A 15,876-nucleotide genomic window follows, 5' to 3' on the forward strand; every position below is an offset into this window, starting at 1 on the left:
CCTGCAAAAGATCCCTTGTTCAATCCCCAGCATCCTGGACAGCCACTGCCAATCAGTGTAGACAATACTGAACCAGATGAGCCAATCGTCTGACTGGGTTTGATGTAACTTCCTATGTGGTGAAGTTGCTATCAATTGGTTTCGGGGGCTCTGGTCTGTTGTGGTATCTGACTATGTCGACTACTGGCATTGGCATAAAACACATGGAACATCTGCTTTCCAGTGGGTGTAAAATATTGGATGCGTCAAACATGGTGACTTAATTTTCCAAGGCATTCTTCAGCTCTTCTTAGATCACCCAATGTCTTGGCACAGGCATTTGGGAATCATTACGATAGGGGAGAAATGGAGTGTGATCAGGCCCTTGTAGAAGGTGGTGAATTAAATTGCTTTTTCCAATATTATATATTTTTCTCTTTAATAAATAATAATAACAATAATAATTTATTAGTTATATGCCACCCATCTGACTGAGTTGCCCCAGCAACTCTGGGCGGCTCTCAACGAAAAACAGTAAAAGCACAATAAAGGTTAAAGGATCCCTGACAATTAAGTCCAGTTGCAGACGACTCTGGGGTTGCGGCGCTCATCTCGCTTTACTGGCTGAGGGAGCCGACGTTTGTCCGCAGACAATTTTTCTGAGTCATGTGGCCAGCATGACTAAGCTGCTTCTGGCAAAACCAGAGCAGCACACGGAAACACCGTTTACCTTCCCGCCGGAGCAGTACCTATTTATCTACTTGTACATTGACATGCTTTTGAACTGCTAAGTTGACAGGAGCTGGGACCGAGCAATGGGAGCTCACCCTGTTGCAGGGATTTGAACCGCTGACCTTCCGATTGGCAAACCCAGAGGCTCAGCGGTTTACACCACAGCACCACCTGCATCCCAAAAAAGCACAATACACCACCAAAAAACTTCCCTGAGCAGGGCTGCCTTCATATGTCTCTTAAAAATCACATAGCTGTTTATCTGTTTGACATCTGCTGGGAGGATGTTCCACAAGGTCGGCACAACTACTGAAAATAGCCTCTGCCTGGTTCACCTCTCTCAATGAGGGAACCACCAGAAGGCTCTCGGAAGTGGATCTTCAAGCAAGCCATCTCCGCCCCATGATCCTTCTGACTTTGTTAATGGTGGAGCATTGCCTCCCATAATTCTCTCTCTGGCCACCCCATAGCAGCTGCAGTGAGCAAGGGGTGGGGTCATTTGTGGCATCACCAGACCAGTTTGGAAAGCCTGCCAATGTGCTTCACATTGTGCCTGTCTGTGGCTGTCATGATGGCAATGGCCTACCGCTCAAAGAAAAGGTGCCCAGCAGCTGTTAGGACTAGGCACCCGCCCAGAAGCCCAGAAGTGCCCTCCGTTGGGAGATTAGTATCCTAGCACCTGAAGGCGAAGTACAATGGAGCTGCCAGACACGCTAAACCAGTCTCCCCACCCTGCTGCTCAGTAACAGAGGATACCAAGAGAACTTAATGACCATCCAGTGTGTTACAGCACTTATGCCCCTTTTTGTTTCCCATTACAAGATTTGCAGAATACAGCCCTGTCTTTTGTTTTATAACAACTGCCTTCAGATCCTATGTGGAGTGGGTTTCCAAATGCAGTCCTACTGTTTTTGGCAGCTATTTTGCCCAAGTCCCTCTGGAAGCTCTGGGCTGCTTGCCTATCTTTTGCCTTTAACAGCTGCACAAGTTCTCTCAGGGAGAAACATCGTCCTGCTGAAGTTTTGCCTGTCGTGCACATTTTAACGGTACGGGAGCCTTGGCTGATGTAAAGGTGAATAATGCCACCTGGCTCCTATATAACACGCTTGAGGCTAAGGAACAATTATAAAATAAATTTCTAGAGGAGTAACCTGCAGCACAAATGCAGCAAACAGTCATTTGGCGTCAGATTTATTGTGCCAAAAGCTTTCATGGGGTGGAGTCCACTTTATCCAATGCATCTGGATCCACAAAAGCTTGTGATACGATAAAATTGGTTCGTTTTAAAGGAGCTGCAAGACACTGTTGCATGAAAGCCAAAGACACTCCAGTTATGCAAAACATCCCCTCAGAACAGTAGGGGAATTGACAGGGCTTAATTAAAGCTAAAGATCAACCTTGGAATCTGAAAGCTATAAATCTCTGGTGATGCAGAAGTTGGATCTGAGTCCAGCAGCAGCTTATGACAGGTACTCCGCATGTGCTCAGAAGCACTTTTTCTCCAAATATTGTAGGGCTGCCATTGCCAGCTCCAATTTAACTCAGCTTTTAAGGGTTCCAAAGCTGAACCAAAAATAATAGACACCATCTGCTTTGTGTGTATATATTAGGACCAATTTCTTCTTTGTTAAATATACACATAACATTTTGTTAATAATGACAAAGCAGGGGCTTAACACAAACAGACCAGGCTCTTTCTACCCTCTCCATGTTCAGTCTCAGAGTGCCAAGCACAAATTGTTCCATGGCTGTTTTAATCCAAAGCAGTAGCCATAGCAGTTCCAGCAAAGGCACATTTCCATAGCTCAGTGGTAGAGCATCTGCCTTTCATGAAAATGTCCCAGGTTCTATCCTTGATCTCTCCAAGCAGAGCTGGGTGAAGCCACTGGCTGAAATCCTGGAAAGCCACCTCCTGTCAAGTGTGCTGAGCTGGCGCAAGAGACGGGGGTGCCAACAGGTCTCCTTGCCAAGGGCGCGAGGCAACCCAGGTGCGCTTCTGCGTAGAGGGGCTCCTCTGCAAACGTAACAAGGCTGGCTTACACCACATTTTGACGCGCTTACACATGGCCGTCTAAAAAGCGGGAAGGGGGAGCACCCATAAGGCCACCAAGTCCAGAGTCCGGCATTACCTAACTCTGCCCCCTGCCCCGCCGCCCCCAATCTCGGGCGCGCACGAGGAAGGCGGGGAAGGGGCTGGCCCTTCCGCAGACGCGCACAGGCAGACGCGCGCCCACCTTCCCCCGGCGATGACGCACTTGGAACTGGGTAACTTTTTAGGCGAGCCGCCGGTCCGTCCCGAGCACTCGGTTCTCTCTTGGTCAGCGTGAAACAATGGCAGGAAGAAGCGGTCGCCTCGCCGTCCGGGGTTTGGTGGAGATGGGTTCCAGCCCACGATGCTCGAAAGGAGGCGGGTAAGAGAGGGGGCTGATCCGAGAAGGGAGGTTTTGGAGATCAGGGGATCCGGCTTCTTCCTCGCCGTTTCTGCCTTCTCCCCAAATGCTTGCGCCTGCCGTCGGGGCGATCAGCCTTGCCCAAAGGCGCAAACTTTCAGCCCGGAGAGCTTTTGGGCTGCTGAGCGCCCGTCATAGAGACAACTTCTGAATTACAGAATCATAGGAAGGGACCCAACTCCCTCAATGCAGGAATCTTTTGCCCAAAGTGCAAGATTAAGCGTCTCATGCTCTACTGACTGAGCTATTTAAATAGTAGTTTTAATGTTAATAGCAATATTCGAGTATATGTCTGTGGTTTCTTTAAAAACGCGGATACTCTGCCTTTTCCTATCATGAAGCTGCAGGTGGCTAACCATGGGATTTAACCATTTAAAATATCAATTACAGCACACACAAAAAGAAGCTAAACACTAAAAGCAGCAGCTGAAGTATATACACGGCATGGAATCCTGCCAAAATTAGGCTGTAACAGACCTAATTGGGAATAAGCTGAACTGAACTCATTGGGGTTTACTTCTGTGTATATAGGTTCTATGCATAGGTTTCAGCTGCTAAGGTCCCATTTAAGTGAATGGACCTTACCATAACATTTTAGCAGAGATGTTTTAAATCATTCCAACTATTATTAAATGAATAATAATTAAAGTGAATTATGTAGTATCAATAAAAATAATGCATTCTCCTCGATTGTGTTTATTATTAGTGATTAATTAATTAAAATAGGGTTTAATCCTTCCAAAATATAACACCCTGAATTCCCATGGATTTCAGTGAGGGAGTGACATTATAGTCAGTCACAACTGTCCCATTAAGAACAATAGGTTGTGCAGCCAGTTTAATTTGGAAATAGCAAGTCCAATTGAGTTTCATGGGACTTAACACCTAGATATGTAGGATATGTAGGGGAATCGTGTCCTGTCCCGCTGCTGGAGGCAAACTGCCCTGCCCTGCTCCTGCCGCCATACCTGTTGCTACCAGTGCTGCTTTCCCTCCTGCCCTGCTGCTTCTGCTGCTGGCGGACAAGTGGTGCCAACACATCGGCGCCAATTTTGGTCATTTTTGGCCAAAATCAGTGCTTCTTTGCCAGTGGAGGAGTGAGTGGAGCAGGCAAGGTGCCCCCTAGGAGCTTGTGCTGTCTGAGGCAGGCAGCCGTCTCTGGCTACCTAATGGCAGAGCCGGCTTCGTAGCTAAGAATGCCTGGGATTGCAGCCTTAATATGTTTCACTTGGGATGGCCTGTGCCCATATTAGAACATGCCTTACTAATTAATAACAAAAGATCAGCACGAGAAAAAACTGGATGTAACTAGTTTGACCATTTCCCACCTTCCCCTTCTAGGTACTTCTAAGAAAGTGCTGATTTCTCAATAGTGGTAGCTTCCCATTTCCCCCTTTGGCTGAGAAATGGACACTTCCTTCTCCTTATAGATTCCCTTATTTGGTGCTTGCTTTCCTCTTTCCGTGCAGATTGCATTTGCCACCTTGCAGGCGCTTCAGCTCCAAAGGGGTTCTTGCCCCTTGCATCTTGAAGACCTGCTCCTCCCTGGCTTCATGGTCAGCGACCAAACAGCAGAGCCGGCCCTTCCTGAGTCTGGCAGCCCCCCTGCTTGGTGCCAAGCGGATGGAATATGCAGAAGTCCGTCAGCTCCCGTGAGTATGTCAAAAGAATGAGAGAAACGCCCACCCAGCTTAGTTCTTACTGAGAGTTGTAAAACTTTATCCAAGCTAAATTGCCAACATGAGTTTGCATGATGGAAGCGATCCCCCTTTAAAAAATAAATAAATTTAAATTTCATGCTATAGAACAGGGATCTCTAACTTCCAAGAGACTGCGATCTACTCCCATTATAAAAAAAATTGGAAGTGACCAAAGTTGTCGAGCTTTCTTGGGGGGAAGGGGTGGTCGCTCAGGATCACACGATTAGTCAGGATCTACCAGCGGTGCCTGTTGGACAGCCCTACTATAGAAGCCAGAAAACAACAACCATTGATCTCTCCAATTATAAGAACAAACAGCTTGCATATAGACAACAGGCATGTCAGATAACTCATCCCCCTGGCAGCATAAAATCATACAGAAAAGAACCAAAAGGACATCTAGTCTAACCCGCCCACTCATCCCCCCTCCGAGTGCAGATTCTTCAGTGCTGGATGCTACTACAATTCATTACCATAGCTCAGTAGGAGAAAATCTGCTTTGCATGCAAGACCAGGTGTCTTCTGGTAGAGCTGGGAATGTGTCCTGCCTGAAATCTTGGACAGTCGCTGTCAGTCAGTGTCTGCAATGCTGAGCTAGATGAGCAAATTGTCTGACTTGGGATAAGGTAGCTTCCCTGACAGATAACCATCCAGATTCTGCTTAAATATTTCTAGCGAAGGTGAGCCCAGCTTCTCCTGCAGCAGCTTGTTCCACTGTCAAACAGCTTTTACTGTTATGAAGTTTCGCCTAACGTTTAGCCAAGATCTGCCTCGCTGTCATTTTCACCCATTGTTCCTAGCACTCTGCAGCAACACCTTTCTATTTGATGGGAGTTCTATTTGATGAGAGTACATTTTGTTGTGTTTTTTACATGACTGGGGCACTACAATCGGACTTGTAGTTCAGCAGAGAGGATTGCATCCAATGTTACTCCTTTGCAGAGCGGGACCCATTGAAATAGCTCTTCTCTGAGAACAACTTAGCTGACACTACTGCCTCAGGCCTCTGCTTGCTGCACATGACTCAGAAACACCCTCTTATTTTTTAGTTCACACATGCCAGAGATCAGAAACAGGCTCTGTAGTGATGCTTAGCTCAAGAAGAGCAGTTCCCATATATATTAGATGGGTGTGTGAAAGAAAGAAAGAAAGAAAGAAAGAAAGAAAGAAAGAAAGAAAGAAAGAAAGCCATGTTCCTTATACAGCCTTTGTGCTTTGCCACTTCCCACCACTCCAGGCCGATCATTCTCACTCATTGCCTTTTCACCTCCTTCTCCTGCAGGTATTCCATTGAGCAGATCTACAATACAGTGGCAGATGTGGGCAGCTACCGGTTGTTTGTGCCCTGGTGCACCGGCTCCCGCATCATTTCCCATCGCAACGGGTTCCTGCAGGCTGAACTGGAAGTGGGATTCCCTCCTGTGGTAGAGCGCTACTCCTCCGACATATCCTTGGTGCCTCACCATCAGATCCGGGTAAGGAAGCATGGGAGGATGGGGCTTATGCTTTGGGTGTTTCCTTTAGCCATCCAGTTCTGCTGAACCACAACTACCATTCTCCCTGACCATTAGCAGAAACCTGAGAAATGCTTACAATCTTCATTTCTTTGGGCTAAGGGCTCACCTGTGTCAAGTGGGGCTGTTTTAGTTGTCAAGGCTACCTGCGCTGAACTCTGAAAACTGTCAATCCAAGTAAACACACTGAGTTATTCTTTCTTAGTAATTTGCGGTCCAGGATTATGATTTCCGGAATTTGCCGGGTGAGAGCTATTGCCATCAAACCAGTTTTAATCTGGTTTCAGTTTTATGATGTAGCAGCTCCTTGACTCACTTCCCCTCTCTGGCACATGCTTCCTTCACATGGCGATAAATAACACCCAGGGAGAAATGATGTCAGTAGACACTGGAAACCTCAAAAAGTTAATTCACCAGAGCTAAAAGTCCTGTTGCTCCCAACACAGGGCCTTTTGGAACTTGCTGGTGTGAGGGCCTGCAATGTTGAAACTCTAGATGTGGAGATTTCTGTTATCTCCACCTTTGTGACCTGGGATTGCGAAAGAGTGTTTCAAGGAGAGGCAGACAGACCTAGCTGGGTTTGTGTTCTCATCAGAGGAGAGAGCCCTAGAGATGTATAGTGTTCTTGTAATTTTATTTACAGATATATTGGTTGGTTATAAAGAAAGCAAGGAACATATACACTCGTAGAGAGCAGCAGATCCACTGTCTCAAATCACATTTCCAGAAAGGGGGAGAGATGGGCACCCATTGTGCTGTGCTTTCATCTCACAAGACTGCTTTCTCAGCTTCTGACTCTGGCTATGTACACACCATACACTTAAAGCCCAAAGTGCATGGCTTCCAGGAAAGAATCATGGCAACTGCAATTTGGTACGGGTGCTGGGAATGGTAGCACAGTAGGCAAATTCCCAGGACTCATGGTGGTGCAGAATGTGATTTAATTGTATGGTGTATATGTGGCCAGAGGTTCATTACAAACTGCAAAGCTGTGTTGTTTTTAAAAATGTATACACACCCACCCACACCAGGCATGGGCAGTGGCAGGGTGGGAAAATGTGCCCCTCCAGAGATTGATGGACTCCAACTCCCATCAGCCATAGCCAGTATGTTCAATGAATGGGGCTGATGGGAGTTGTGGTCCAACAGCATCAGGATGACTATAGTTTCCACATTTTTTATGTTAAGGTTAGAAATGAGGCTGCCCATGCTACCTCACTCCAGAATATAATTTATCTTTCTCTATCACTACCTGGAACAGTTCCATCTGCAGAAACACAGTTTCTCATTTGACCACATTATTGTGCTACTGAATTCTGGACCCAGTATCAAATTCTGTGCTCAGGTTGAATCGTAGTAAACAGCATATAACTCTGGTTGTTTGTTATAATATTTCAAATTAGTGTCATTTGTTGTTGTTTAGTCGTTTCCGACTCTTCATCACCCCATGGACCAGAGCACGCAGTGTAATTACTGCATACTAAAGCCATGGATAAGGCTCATGCACTGCACTTCGGGTGTGCTGACCCCTGTGATTTCCCCAAATGCGGGAAATTCAGCCGCAGAGTTTGCCCCAATTCCTATCTGTCTAGGGTAAATGAAAACTTGCAACAGCGGGTTTGTTGAACTCACGGCAGTGCGTTTTGGGGTATCTGAACTGATTTCAAAACTGTGAGCACTAACCCTGTGCTGTTTTCTCTACCCTTCAGGTTGTGAGTAATGACGGACGGTTGTTTCAGCATCTGGAAACACTGTGGCAGTTTGAACCAGGACGTCCAGGGCAGCCGGACAGCAGCTGCACACTCAAGTTTTACGTAAGTGCCCTTCGTATGCCAGCTCCTGGCGAGGGTGTGACTTGCAAGGCCAATAGGATGTGTGCTAAGAGCTGCATGTTGGCAAAGTCCCGTTTCATCATAGGTTCAAAGATTACGCTGGAGGATTTATTTCAGCTTTGTCAATATGGGTCATTAATTGATTAGGCACTTCCACAGTTGCCTTTTTTTAAAAAAAGTATTGATTGCCTTTCATAAGCAGAGATGCGTTAGCTAGGAGTCTTATTCAGCTACTTGTGCAACTTTCAGTATTTGGGCCAACACATTCACCCACGTATCTTCACAGCCACAAGAAGTAGAAACCTGGTTAAAAACAACAACTCCTCCTCTTGATGTTCTCATTAATTTAAATTCTGCATGCAGAAATGCAAAACACAGCCCTAAATTTGCAGAATCAAATTTCACTCATTTGCCACATAAATTGTTTCCAATGCCCAAGAGTGATGGTGCATTGAGGGAAATTAAAATAGCAGACCTAGCTTCCTATTGGAGCACTAGGCCAATTTCCCTCCTCCCGAGTAGACCCACGACAGGTATTGGGCCCTGACAGCTGCCCAAGGTTGCCAGATGTGGCCGCTCACCTTGGCATAGGAATACCGCCATACCCTGCAAGTGTCCCAGAAAAAACGGGGCACCCCACTGTTTCTCACAAGAGAACGGCAGCCATTTTGGATGCCACAATCTTGCACGATTTCACTCCACAATTCCACCCTCAAGTGCTTTTTGTGGGGGGCATGTTTTGGGGCACTGTCCCCCCAAAAACACCTTTTTCAGGGGAAAATAATGGCGTGAAATTGTGTGAGATCATGGCGTCTAAAATGACCAGCATTCTCTCACAGGAAAAATTGGGAGTATGGCATCCCTAAAGATTGTGTGCCAGATTTTGCTATCAAAATGTTGGAGGGTATGTAATACTCCTCTTCTCCCAATGTATCAGTGTATTAATTGTTTTTATCTCCCTCCCAGGTCTCCTTTGAATTCAAGTCAGTTCTGCATTCCCAACTGGCTAACCTCTTCTTTGATGAGGTAGCAAAGCGGATGGTGTCAGCCTTTGAGCAACGGTTAAAGAAACTGTACAGCCCACAGGCTGCAGTCCAACCACACAAGGCAGTTTGCTGCACGTGATGAATAGCCTCATATGTACTGAAGTATGGGGAAGCTTTCCTGGTCTACAGAAGAACATTCCTCTTTACCATCATGCCTGGATCTCTTACTTTTTAAGGAGATTGCTTTGTGTTTTTAATTTATATATATATCTTGTAACACTATACCATGATTCTCATATCTCATAGCAGTTGTATACAACAAAGCTGCCAACATAAATATATATAGTTTAGCAATGCATATTCAGTGACAATATATGGAAGGACATTGCTTTATTTATGACTATTTAACTCGCAAAACCCTTGGAATACATTATTTCATTAATGATACTATTTTATTGAGAGATTTATCCTAATTTATTTTATATTTAATTCTGGTGGTCTTGAGTCCTTACCTCAAAGGACACTTCTGTCAATGATTGACAAATGCAAATGTATGGAATTTTGTTAAGATATATATATATATATTTATTTAATGGCAATTCTAAAAAAAAAATTGCACTGGGTTTTTTTTTTTAAACCATGATGCTTTATTTATTTTATTTTAAATGCCAATAAAACTTGAATACTTACAACACTTCCCAAGCCCCAATTCTTCTTTTACTTTCTGAAAACCTTTTAGTACAATCCACTGGAACATTTTTTCATCCTAAGCCTTCCTGATACAATACAGGTTCTCCAGGGTTCTGTGAGGAACAGTTCTAGGATAGGTCAAAAGCTCCTGGGAAAAGCGAGCTTCTAGGAAGTGGGTCAAGGAGCAGCAGGGACGTGAGTTTCGCTTCCTGCATTAGCACACAGTGGGAACATGCTGGAATGTGTGAGCTGACCAGGAAGCTGAGTAACCGTACAAAAATCTCGATGACAGAAGAGCTCTTGCCCTTTTCCTGTTTTCTTCCTCAGCCTTGATGCCCTTTACTATCCTGTAAACATATGCAAGTTTGTTACTGCATTAAGAACTGGAAGAGAATACTGAGAATAAGAGAAGCACTTATAATTTCTAATAAGTTGAAGAAACTCAAGTTCCATTGGAATCCCTTGCCCCAGGGGTGGAGAACCTTTGTCCCTAGATGTTGCTGAACAAATTTAATAAGCAATGTTGTTTAGTCGTTTAGTCGTGTCCGACTCTTCGTGACCCCATGGACCAGAGCACACCAGGCACTTCTGTCTTCCACTGCCTCCCACAGTTTGGTCAAACTCATGCTGGTTGCTTCAATAAGCAATAATAAGACCTATAACTCCCATCAGGCCCAATCAAGCATGGCAATGGCCAGGAAGGATGGGAGTTATAGTTCAGCAACAGCTGGAGGGGTGAAGGTTCCCTACATCTGCCTTACTCCTAGGACTGTGAGAATATAGGGATGTCTGCAAACAAGATTTGTCAGCTGGCAACATTAACCTTGCTGTGAGAATCCCTTGCAGACAACCACAGTGCCTGCAGAGAGGCTGTCAGGTCATGCATCCATAGCAGTGAGCACAGGAGGAATGACCACTGGTAGGAACACAGAAGAAACGTCTTGGTGCATTTGCAGCAGCGCAACTGGACGCCTTAATCTGCCCCAGCTGCAGCAAAACAAGTCTCTCCCATATCGGTCTCTACAGCTATAGCAGGCACTGTAACCTTCCAACAGTTTGACTTCACTCCTAAAGGTGCACTCATTCTCCTGAGACAGGCAGGTGCCAACGAGATGTCACTAAGCAGTTAAAACAAGTAGCTAGGATTGACTGCCAGAAAGCAGCCTGGCATGATGAAATCTGACTTTCCTCTTCTGCACTCTGCCCCATCACAGGTCTTTGTACCTGATGTGGCTGGAACACTGAATTGCTGACAGGGTTGGCTTCTTAATCAACAGAGATGACGCCCAAGAAGTTGGCATTCCGCCGAGTGGCAGAACTGTTCTAAGGACATCAAAGGCTGTGCCTTTGGTCAGCAAGCCCTGATGCCAGCAAACCTCATATGCTCATGCAAGCAAATTTAGCTATGGAACAAACCTAGCTATTCCCTCTATTTCTCAAATCTAGTGGTGAGTGCCAAGCATGATATAACTAAAATGGCATCACCCAAGAAGAGGGAGGTTATTGCATGCCTGGGTGGGGGTGGAATCTGAAAGGTATTCAGAATTACGGAAAAAAATAATTTCTATTTTCAAAAAAACTTTAATTAAGAATAAAGAAATGGGGGTGGAGGAACAGAAAGTGGCAAATTCCCAGCCACTGAAACATACCTGCACATACATGTACCTCATGCTTGATTGTTCAGTCGGTTTCTATATATGAAACCCTGATATGAAGATCTCTCCTTCCTTCAGCACAACTGTGGGTGGGAATGGAGATCAGCTTTCTGCACAAAATCTTCTTTGTGGGTGCCATCACAGTATGGAGGGTTCTTGGTATATTTGCAGCCACAAAGCCAGGCCTCTTTTGCCTCCTCCAGTTTGAATCTCAGGGGAGAGATTTCCGGGGCACATCTATTATGGGACCCATCACAAAATGGCTGTCGTAGCAAAACAAAAGTAAGACTTTTTAAAAAACACAAAACAACCCCCTCGCTCACACTCATCACAGTGCCAATGGAGTTTCCATTACAGTTTTGGTGTTGATCCATCAGAGTCCTAGCAGATCAGTTGGGACTGTGTAAATAAAACCAGCACCACTTTTTGAGTGGTACTTTGGTTGGGCTGAGGCAATGATTTCTGCAACCTCTCTGTTCTTGGAAACCATATTCCCATAGACGCAAGAACTGCAGCATTTTATTTATTTATTTCACAAGATTTTTAAACAGAGGGAAATGTGGAAGGACTATAGGTGGTTTACCTGCTTTTGGCTGTGACCGCAGGCACACCATGCATAACGCTTCCCTGCTGCTAGGTCCACCGGAAAGGGTTGTTTGGCTGCAATCACTGGCCGGACTGAAGATGCTGAAGCAGTTGAACAGATCCTTATCTGCAATGTGATCAGGGTGGGGTGGGAATGGTGGAAAGAATGAAGATTATTAAAGGGAAAGGGCAGCAGGCTAGCTAGTGAACAGGCTTGCTGCAGTCAGCAGTTGGCCACCAGCAAACATCCCTGCAGCCTCATTTCCCAGGGCACAGGTGGAATTAAAGGCATTGTGGGGAGATTCCTGGTTGCAGCCCAAGAACCCTATCTTGGCATGCAGAAGATGACAGAAGCAGGAAGAAGCTCAAGCTTCTCCTGTATCTGGACCCCAATCGACTCCACGAGGTGGAGATGCACAAGTTTCATTTCTGCACACAACATGCTGTAGAAAGCAGGACACACACTTGTCTCGTTTTGCTACAGCTCTTATAATGACTAGCTAGGAAGGTAATGGTTCAGTAAGCCTAATGGAAGAGTCGCCACCAGGTGGCAGTTCAGAGAAGGCCAAAGGCTACTGGTCATTTAGCAGAGCAGATAGGTTAATCCCAAGTGCAATTCGGTCATCTGGTTTTTGTTATATACAAGTCCACCTTCTGGCACACACAGGTTTCGACTGACCAACGTATTTGAGTTTCCCAGGTCAAAACAACTAATGGAAATGTGATCAGGGTGGGAGTGGTGATGAGTTTTGGCTTGTCCTATGGCTCACTTCCTTGAGTCGTAAGAATTATTTGATCAGCAGTTTGGCCTCTCTGCTCTTGATGTGCCATTGTGGGTACTTCTGTGGTTCCTGGCTGAACATGAGGAGAGCCCTGCTGGAACAAGTCAAAGGCCCCTCTAGTCCAGGATTCTGCTCTCACCGGGGCCAACCAGATGCCGATGGGAAGCCCAGAAGCAGCACAATAGTACAACATGTATTCACAGGCACGTTGCCTTTGCCACTGGAGGTAGAAGATACCCATCATGGTTATTAGCCGCTGGCCTGGCTTGTAGCAAAACTCATCAGTTTGCGGGTTTCCGCTGCCCCCAACTCTATTATACAAATAATGTTATCTATACTCATGTAAGTAGTTTAATATTAGTCATGGCTTTTGTTTTATTTCATAAAATGTATACACCGCTTGATTGTAGAAAAAATAAAACCCTCAAGGCCGATGATAAAAACAGTATTTTTAAAAAAATTACAACTCTAATTCAAAACATACAAAAGTTAAAATACTAAAATAGGTTAGAATTAGTTCAACTTTCTAAGCAAAGAATACAGTGAAATCGCCTGCTTGATCTCAACAGGAGGCACGGAGTTCCAAAGTGCAGGTGCCGCCACAGTAAACGACTTTATTCTTACAAATGCGGAATGGGTCGAGCCAGCACATGTGGGGTAAGGTTTTTGCCCAAAGAATAATAGAAACTGTAGACTGTTAAGGGACAGGCAAGTCCCAGGATTCCCTGGTGAGGGGCATGAAAATCTGCTCAAAATCTCTGCCGCAAACACACACATACTGTAAGCGTGATTCGTCCTGTCCCCCCACCTCTAAACTCAGTTGCGTCCATAATCAGGAGTACTAAAGTACTGTAGCGTGCTCTGCTTTCCCAATGCGAGCTGAGACTCAACACGTGTCTCAACTGATGCACGTGCGAATTCGGGAGCAGAAGTCGCTCGGGCTACGGGCTCAATTGACCCCACGCCCAGAGGTGAAGGTGCCGCTGGCTTCTGCGGGACTTTGACCCCGAGCAAGTGTGACTCGGGCTGCAGCCTCCACGGAATCTCCCTTGGGTGCAAAAGCAACGCGCGTGCAAACGACGCCCAGACTCCACCGGCTCGGCGCGCTTGTGAAGCCGCCTGCCGACTCCCGAGGCTCCCGCGGCGGCGGCGCTCACCTGGGGGGAGGCGAGCCGGCGGAAGAAGGAGCCAGCCGCGCTCGAGAGGGCAGCGCCGGCTCCGCGCAGCGCAGGCATCGCTCGCAGCTGAGAGGCGCCAGCGGAACTCCGCCCCCGTGGAAGGGGTCACCTTCTCTCGTGGTCCCCCGCGCCAAGGCAACAGCTCCACCGGAAGCCGCAGGTGTTTCTGTTTCCGCCCCGCCGGCAGCCCCTGAACCGGCGACGAAAGGTTCCTAGCTGGCTCTTGCGGGAGCTCGAAGCCCGGGGAGGGAGGGGAGAGGCGGGTAACCTTTTGCCCTGGGGCTGCGCTTTGGAGAGAGAGAGAGGCAGACAGACAGAAAGACTCAAACCGCCGCCGCGCTCGTTGACCATTGCATTTGCTCAGCCTCCTTCCTTGCAGGGCGGAGCGCCGGTTGCTAAAAAATAAAAATAAGAAGCAACGAATGGCCATGTTTCGTGGGATGTTAACATCCAAATGCGTACGTAAAAGGGTGAATTGCAAGAGCTGTGGAACTCTATGACGTCATACGCTCTGTGGCAGTTATGGCAGTTGGTTCAGTTATGGCAGTTAGCAGTTACCGGTACGTTGTGCAGGCACGGTCGCCAAGAATAGAGGGGGGTGCCAAGCACACCCCCAATTCCAAATGAGAGGCCTGCCCCCCAAATTTCTGCACCCACAGGGTGTCTACACACACGTCAGCATGCTCTGTGGTGTGCACGCTGATGTTAGCACACTGACATCATGCAGCCCTGAGCCCCCTGTATCACGGAGGCAAGGCCGTCTGTGTGTGTTGCCGTCTGCCTCAGAGTTAGTCTGGAGTCCTATTAACAACTCACCTGCATTTTATATTGTATAATCTGCAAGTGCAAGCACACAAAGTAAACGTTATATGTCATTTAAACTTTAAAAAAGAATTGTCTTGCATAGTTTTTATAGGAGGGGTGAGAGAACTAATTAAAGGGTCAAACAACCCAGGGGCTGTCTTCCGCAAATGGGAACTAGAGTTTAATTTCCACATATTTAGAATCTATAGGCAGCAAAGCCCTTCGCAGAACAAATGGGGTTGCTGGCTAAACCTCATGGTTTAAAAACAGGCAGGGAACACTTCCCTGCCTTGTGGGGCCACATGCTGTTTAGTGGGTGGAAGCAGGAGCAAAACTTCGAGAGAAGGTTCAGGTTTACCAGAAGCAAGTTTCTTAGGACTTGCTGGATTTTGCAAGAATTGGATACCAGAAATTTGGGGGAAAGCAAAACCCCTTTCCAACACAAAAGCCCTAGCTACGCCACTGTGTCACAGGCAGCAGAATACAAGGAATGCCTCCATGGGTGCCTCTATCCCAGTGAGAATAAAAAGCTACAGTGGCTTCCAGTGAGATCTTGTGAGACCCTCACAAGATCTCATGGAGGCCTCCAGGGCCCTCTGCATGATTTTGAGGGGCTTTCATGAGATCTCACCAGAAGCCACAGTCACGTGACCCTGATAACCAGGGCTTTGGCGGGAGCAACAAGGGGGGAGCAAAAAGCACACCGGACGGCACCTTCCCATTTTGCCTCAGGTGGCAAAAAGGGTTGGGCCATCCCTGCCAAACAAGAGGCATTGTCACAGTTTGAGAGTACAGCCAGGTAAAAGCACTCCAGGGAGGTTTGGGACAAGGCTGGTAGGGAGAGAGAGCGAAGGGCCACAAAGAGACACCTGGAGGTCCGCATTTGTTCTCTGGGCCTGAAGTTCCTCAACCCAGCTGAAAAAGGCTTCTGGATGGTTTTACATTTTTTTACAAAATGTAAGGGCCCTTATTTGGGATAAATACAAGTT

The 15,876-nt window shown here is 46.6% G+C and overlaps 1 protein-coding gene across 2 annotated transcripts; it reads left to right on the forward strand.

Annotated features, from left to right (window-relative positions):
* The first annotated feature begins 738 nt into the window (after positions 1 to 738).
* Positions 739 to 9,890, forward strand: LOC310829853 (coenzyme Q-binding protein COQ10 homolog B, mitochondrial-like). Of its 2 annotated transcripts, XM_083708876.1 has the most exons (5): positions 1,032 to 3,122; positions 4,631 to 4,813; positions 6,144 to 6,336; positions 8,085 to 8,189; positions 9,174 to 9,890. In XM_083708876.1, exons 1-5 carry the CDS (start codon positions 3,043 to 3,045, stop codon positions 9,330 to 9,332), a joined length of 720 nt encoding a protein of 239 aa, XP_083565002.1. In that variant the 5' UTR covers positions 1,032 to 3,042; the 3' UTR covers positions 9,333 to 9,890. The 2 variants fall into 2 exon arrangements, with proteins under 2 accessions (XP_083565001.1, XP_083565002.1); XM_083708875.1 differs by lacking the exon at positions 9,174 to 9,890 and having other exon boundaries at positions 739 to 3,122; positions 8,085 to 9,167.
* The last annotated feature ends 5,986 nt before the right edge of the window (positions 9,891 to 15,876 follow it).

Source organism: Podarcis gaigeae, assembly GCF_964106915.1.
Source record: "Podarcis gaigeae genome assembly, chromosome: 13".
Lineage (NCBI taxonomy): Eukaryota > Metazoa > Chordata > Lepidosauria > Squamata > Lacertidae > Podarcis > Podarcis gaigeae.